At 34.1% G+C, this 7,531-nt stretch overlaps 1 protein-coding gene across 1 annotated transcript in view; it reads left to right on the top strand.

Annotated features, from left to right (window-relative positions):
- The window catches only part of NLK (nemo-like kinase), a 141,283-nt gene that overhangs the window by 108,858 nt on the left and 24,894 nt on the right, over positions 1-7,531 (top strand). Inside the window, exons 4-6 of the mRNA XM_004684871.2 lie at positions 1,784-1,890; positions 3,277-3,362; positions 6,656-6,865. Coding sequence (XP_004684928.1) covers positions 1,784-1,890; positions 3,277-3,362; positions 6,656-6,865 — 403 coding nt within the window. The remainder of the gene's footprint in view (positions 1-1,783; positions 1,891-3,276; positions 3,363-6,655; positions 6,866-7,531) is intronic.

The raw sequence follows: 7,531 nt of genomic DNA, 5'->3' as shown, positions 1-7,531 counted from the left end.
TGAACAAATTTTCTTTGTTCCATTGTATCTTCTTTGCTCCTTTGTCAAAAATTAGGTGTCCATAAACTCGTGGGTTTATATGTGGGTTTTCTATTCGAAATGATGATATTTTGATGTGCATGATTGGACAAGAGAAAGATGGAAGTCAATAGCAGAGATGTTATTTAAAGTCATGGGACTGGGTTCTATCAAAGAGAGTAAGTGTAGAATGATAAGATAAATCCCTCGCAGGCATTTCAGCATTAAGTGGTTGGAGAAGAAAAGAAAACCAACAGAAGACTGAGATGGAAAGTCAACACTTGGATGTCCTAGATGCTTGTGGGGTAAAGGGATTTCTCAGGAAGGAGAGCGCTTTCCAACTATGTGTCAAGTGTTACCAACTATTAATTCATTACCCTCCTCCCAAATTGTCCCTTTTCCTATTGTTTTTGCTCAAACAATTTGAAGTGTTTATAAAGCCTCCTTAAATAAATTTGTTGTAAGACTTGAAGGCATACTCCTTCACATCTTTGTCTTTATATACCTAACATTTACCCTGACAGTGAACATGTGAGTGCTAAAACGAGAGTCCCAGGACCCTCTTAGCTCATTTATAGCTAGTGCTAAGTACCTTTTGACTACAGCCGCCCTTGAGATAGCCTGTCTCTAAAGCTAGCTGTGGTACAGCACTAACTATATTGTACATGACATGTTTTACAAGGTGTCAAATGGATTGTCTTTTCAGAAGATTCCATAATATTTCTCTGAAAGAAAAAGTTAGGCTTTGAGGAAAATGCTAGAGAGCAAAATAGCTGCAGTCCACCAATAAACACTGGCATTTTTTTGTCCTCCCTTGTCTTGCTTTCAGTTACACAGGGCTAAGGAGACCTTAGTTTATTGAGACAGAATATGAAACTAATTTTACAAAGTGTCAAAAGAATGTGAAGTCTAAAGAATCTCTTTAAATCAAGAACCCTTGAGTTAAGCAAGGTTATGTTTAAGTCATTAAAATCATCCGAACTTGTGGTGAGTTTATAAGTGGAGACAGTAAGATAAAAAGCAGTTCTATTCTAGATATAGCAAAAGATAACAAAATTGCAAAAAATCTGAATTCTCTGTTGCTCTCCAGGCCCCCGCCTTTGATCATTCATTGTCACGTGTTGATTCAGCAAAACCTTGAGGATATAATAGGCTACAAAGCAGATACACAAAGTTTAAGTCAACTTTGTTTTAATTAGTACTGTATACTGTCTTCCTCATTACTGCTTCCTTTTGGTGCTCCTTGGTTTAGAAGTAAGTTGTTAAGAATTGGAGAGAGACATGGATTTGAATAAAACATTTCACACTTTTTTAGGAGTGTAGTACTTCATAAAGTAACTTTAGGTTGCCATAGTTGATGTCTAGGTTGTCTTCTTTTCCATTGATTTGGTGCTATGGTGACCAGGGTTAAACACTCTCTTACTTGTTTTGTAAGGATGCCACAGTACCAAGTCTGAGATTATCTTCACTCTTTCTGGCCTGGAAATGATTTAAAATGTTCACTGTTATTTTTCTTTTATAATGGTGGTTATAAGGAAGTCACTTTATTGTTTACTTCTGTTCATTTTAAAATATATAAATTCTTTTAATTTTGGCAATTTTATTTTCATGAGGGCTGGAATTCTCACCTCTATCATACTGTCCAGCTTTCTTTCCCAAAGCTTTTTCCAGCCTTAAGAATGGAAGTTACTCACTAGACCTGGTACCTCCTTTGAGGGGATTGGAGACTGAACTCTCTGAACTCTCCTTAACTTAAAACCTCAAGATACGTTGTCACAGAATTGATGCAGAGTGACCTACATAAAATTATCGTCTCTCCTCAGCCACTCAGCTCAGATCATGTCAAAGTTTTTCTTTATCAGATTTTGCGAGGTAAGATTTTATGAAGAAAAACACAGTTGCCGTGTAAATGAAATGTTACACTTTTCATTTGAATTTTAATGTGACCTTCCAAGGCTTTCTTCTTCCCTAAAAGAAGAAATCAACGTATATCTTATAATCTCTGTACTGATGTTAAATAAGTTATGTGATGTTAAGTAAGAGCCTATTAAGAATGACATAATGATCTTATTTTCAGTGATAGAGGAGAAAGCCTTGTCTACTTCATTAAGGCAGTTGGATGGGTTAATCTTGGGAGTTAAATAAGCAGGCTGATTGATCAGGCAGGGTTAATTTGCCACAAAATTTCCACTTAACAAACTAGTACGATATGTGGCTGACATGATGACTAAATTAAGAAATAACTGTATTCCCTATGGATAGCATCCACCCTGCAGGCCAGCAGCTATTCGGTGGGCCTGGGGAGAGAGTTGACTTTCATACCTGAGTCCACATCTAGAAAGACAAAATGACTCTTAAAGCTAAAGCGTGAAAGAAGACTGATTAAAAACAGCCAGTTAAATAATTAGCCAAACTGGCTTATTAAAGAACACTGACTTGATTGAGAAGTGATTTGGGCCAGCATTGTTTGTACTTCTGGCTATTTTGTGTATTCTTCAAAATATTGCTATTGAAATGAAAATTATTTAAAACTGAAACAGTTTTCTGACCTAATAAGTACTTTTTCCCCTCACAGAATTCAGAAAATTAAGACAGTCTTTATAAAGATTGAAAGTGTCTGCCAAAAATATTGAAACTAGAAAGTTTACCTCCCATAGATTTATGGATATTGGTGGGGAAATGGAAAAAATACCAAATTTTTTGGGCACTTGTAAAAATAATAGGCTTTGCTATATTTTATTGAGAATATAATGTGGTGCCTCCCATCTTTTAAGAAGTCAGAAGTACTTTTAAAATAATACATTGTCCTCAGGATTCTCGGTGGTGGAGAATACTGCTGGCAGACCTAAGTATCTTAGAGTCCCAGGAAAAAATCTGTCCCAGGAAAGACTGACTCCCTGTTGGCTAACAGAAACTATTCTCTTGGAGCAAGCTCAGAATCACAGTTTGCGAGTGTCAGTAGCACAGCTGCAGTAGCCTCAATTATGAAGCAGTTCAGTGGTATTGGTAAGGTCGATCTTGACTCCAGTACCTGAACAGCTTAAAACCACAATAATCTTTTTAATTGTAGACATTGTCTCTTGATTGTGCAAATCTTTGGTTATTTTACTATTAAAAAAATGATAGTTTAGGTAGGACTAAGTCAAGCTTTTAATCATTCTGTAGTCATTTGGGGAATAATTTTAAATTCTGTACTGTTTCTAAGGTTTTCCCCAAGTCCAAGGAATTAAACATCTGCGGTTAAATCTGTTATTTCAGGTTTGAAGTATCTCCATTCAGCTGGCATTTTACATCGAGACATTAAGCCAGGGAATCTCCTTGTGAACAGCAACTGTGTTCTAAAGGTAGCTTTTCAGTTTATTTAAATGTCTGAAAAGAAAAATCAGAACGTCAAAGCAGGTTTAAGAGCAACATGTTTTGTGAAAAAAATAGTATTTTATTTCATCACTCCACTAAAAATTAAAGAACTACTTTTCTCTAGCAGTATCAATAGTTATGGTACTGAATTATAACCTTGGCTTTTGACTTCTTCATGATATTTTGTATATGTTTTGAGAACAGTGAAATCAGAGTTACAATGTGACTGGAAAGAAAATAAAGGTGATTTCAGATTGTTCCATTACTAAAGTGTACATCAGAAAACCAGTAAGCTTCTGTGCTTGAGACTGAGATATGATTCTTAAGAAGGCTGTGTTTTTACAAAATAGACATTTTTATATGCTGCTTGACTGAGGTAGTGGTAGTAAAGGAGAGAAGTAGAAACACTTAAAAGTGAAAATACTAAATGAGAAAAGGGTCAGAGGTATTTCCATTATACCTGTATTATGTCATAGCCAATCCTTTATTCCTGTAAAGGGAAATTGATTGCAGGTTTAATTATAGTTAGTAGCCCCCAAATCTCAAGTCATTGATTTCAGTTTTACTTTTCCCCTATTTAAACACCCCTTGTCTTTTCTTACAGTGGCTCACAAATACTAAAATCCACATGTGCAGCCCACACACACATACCCGGTAATGAAAATTCTAAATTTTACCCTACCATAGAAAGTAAGGACCCTCCTAGTGCCATGTCATCTCTATGTAAAAAAATTAAAAATTCACATATTTTATGAGTGGTTACAGTATTATATAGTGCTTCAAGTCTATAGCAAATATTCTTCACATTCAACCGAATAGTATAGTTGGAAAAGAAGTGTTTTTTTAAATGTTGGTTACTTTAAAAGTAATCAAGAGTATCATTATTTCTTAGCTTATTGGCAGTTACATTTAACATTAAAACTGAGTTTATAAATGGTTTTCAGTTTTTATTTTAAGTGCTTTCTCTGAGCTTTGAGCCAGTTTTCTTTAAACGCTGACATGTTATACCGCTTTTGCAGAAAATTCTCTCTTCATTATAGCCTTGCAGAACTCTAATCCCATTTTGACACTAAAAGGATTTTTCAAGCCTATTTTTAATGTTTTTCCTAAAAACAATCCACATTCTATTTCAGCCTTTTGTTTCCACAGGGAAATTAATTTTCCCCCAAATCCACTACAGTAAATATTCCTTTTTTAGGTCATTGACTTCATTCCCCTGTCTCCTTTTTATAAGAGAATTGCGACCTATCCCATAACCCATTGTAATTTTTTAAAAATTTAAAGTAACAATCTTTTCATTAGGAATTTTTATCCCTACTCATATACCAAATCAGTTTTATGATAGTTTTAGCCAGTGTCGTCTTATTTTGGTTTCTGGTTGGAAGACTTCACAGAGCATTTTTTGTGGAACCTGTGGTGCTTAATGTCATTAATACTTGAAGTCCATTTTCCAAATTGTTATGGTCATTTTAATCTCTGGATACATGAATGAGTAACTAGAGGAGAATGTATTTATGAATTAACAACATGTATATCAGAACATTTTGAAATTTTCCTTTTCTTCTTTGACTTATAATAGCAGACCACTTTATAAGCCATAATAGAGCACCATTCTTTCTTCAGATGTTTAAATTTATCAAAAGTAATTACATCAAAACATTTCTTTTACATTGGTATCTTTTGCTATTGTAAATATATTTTGTTTCTACTAACCCCAAGAGAATAATTTTACTGAATTCTCCATACCTTTTTGGCTGTCTGATCAGAGAAATTTCTTTATTTTTAGCTCCCAGATAAATTGCCAAAAATGACTCCAGATCAGGCTGATTTTTTTTTTTTTTTTTTTTTAAGCAAAGGACTTGTTTATAACAAATTATTTTTTTAGGTGGTTGGGTGGTTGGCTTTTTTAATATAATGTAAATGAAGGAAACACAAGAAAGTGAATTTAAGTTCTTTACTTTGACTTTACCTTGTTAAACAATGTCCTAAGAATTCATGGCCAAAAAATAGAGTTTTAAAATATTTTGTTATTTAAACATTAGCCTCTGGAAGGATTTGATTAACCACTCATGCTTTTTATTCCTTTTTAGTATGGTTTTTCTGTCTGTTCTGAAAATTGTTCCTTCATTTTTAAGTTTTCAAGATGTTGACTTCACAATGATACATACCCGTCTAGAAACATAAGTTCACCTAATATGACCAAACATAGGAGAATCAGTCCAGAGTGAGGATTACCAAAAATTAGGGGTAAAGTTTGCTCTTTTTATGCAGTGGTTTTCTAACATTTTTTAAGTCACCAAACCCTTTTTTCCCACCATCAACTTAGAAAACAGGATAAAGTGTTTTTTTCATCACTTAGAATGTTGACGTAATCAAGCTAATCACTGAGAACACTTAGATGGCCATTGCTGTTGTTTCTCTCTCAGTGTGCCTACTTTGTGTTTTGGCTGCCTGTTGTCAAAAAGTCGCTGGTTGTGGTGGTGGTGGTGCTGCTGAGTGCTAACAGCTCACCTTGCAATGTGAGGATATCTTTCAATTAAACAGAAATAGCAGGATTGAATCCTGCTTTTGCATATAAATTAACCAGCCTTTCTCATTTATCTTTATGTGTCCAGATTCTAGCATGTTTTCTAAAATATACAGGCACTCAACTATTTATGGCATGAAAATGAATTTATAGTAGCATTGGTATTCCGCAATATGCTACCTTTTGACATATTCACACATTTGAATGTGAATTCGTATTTTAGTATATAGCTAAAAATATGTAAATTTTAAATAAAATGTTTTAGGAAGCTCTTTAAGTACCTCCACAGGAATGGTCTATCAGGACTCAGTTTGAAACTGATAGTTTTGGTAGAATTTTACTCTGTATATGCTATAAAGATAGTGAACATAGTCAGTTCAAGAGGTCTTGAAGATACATCTTTTATCTTGTCAATCTTCCTCAATAAAAGAACTTTGAAAATAGTTTGGTTTGTCCATTATTAGAAATATGTTTCCAGTTGTAGTTTTGGTTTAGTTATCAACTGAAAAGAGATTAAAAATGAGAAGAATGTTTTTAAAATACATCATTTTAACTAGATATAGAAGTTTGAGGCTTTTCTGTCTAATGCAAATAAAATCAAAGTATATATTAATACACATATAGTCTTCCTGTAACATTGTAAACTTTTCAAAGTTCAGGTTTCTGTATAAAGACTAATTTTTGTTGTTCTACTTTTTTGTTATAATTATATTTGTTGGCTTGACAATATTTTTGATAATCTCTTCTGTTTAGATTTGTGATTTTGGTTTGGCCAGAGTGGAAGAATTAGATGAATCCCGTCATATGACTCAGGAAGTTGTTACTCAGTATTATCGGGCTCCAGAAATCCTGATGGGCAGCCGTCATTACAGCAATGCTATTGACATCTGGTCTGTCGGATGTATCTTTGCAGAACTACTAGGACGAAGAATACTGTTTCAGGCACAGAGTCCCATTCAGCAGGTATGAGTTCACTTTAGGCTTTAGTAGTCTTCAGTTTTAGATTTAAAGGGAATTCCATCACACACACATGTCTTAGGCCTATTCATACCGTACAGGTGCACTTAAAATCCAAAAAGTTATGAAGCTGAAAACCACAGAGATGCCTTTTGGAGCCTGATGGAAAACATGCTGACTTGATTGCATGTGCTGATGCGTTTTGCACTACTATAATCTTTAGTCATTACAGAGCCACAGTTTTTCCTAACTAAATTAGTCTGATGTGAAAATGTACTTGCTTACTTAATGTACTTATACTTAGTGTTTAGAATATAAATTTTAAGCCTCCTTGGTGGCTTAGGAGGTTAAGACACAACACTTTCTAATGCAAATAAAATCAAAATATTTTATTTATATAAAATGCAGTGCAAATAAAATCAAAGTATTTTATATAAATAAAAATATACATAATATATAAATAAAATATATATAGAAATACTTTAATTTTATTTGCAGAAATCAAATATAGGTTTGATCCCCAGCTAGAGCACACCATATCTTTCCTGTCTCGCCCACTGTCACTGTTAGTAGTGTATTTCAGTGGATTTGCCTGATCTTCTCCCCATTCTGTCTCTGGTGAATCCCCTTACACCCCTCACCATCACCACGCCCCCATCTCCCCATCTCTGG

Source organism: Condylura cristata, unplaced genomic scaffold, assembly GCF_000260355.1.
Source record: "Condylura cristata isolate star-nosed mole 26May11 unplaced genomic scaffold, ConCri1.0 scaffold00017, whole genome shotgun sequence".
NCBI classification, from domain to species: domain Eukaryota; kingdom Metazoa; phylum Chordata; class Mammalia; order Eulipotyphla; family Talpidae; genus Condylura; species Condylura cristata.
Note: the sequence above shows the minus strand (reverse complement) of the source record. Positions and strands in the feature narration are given on the sequence as shown.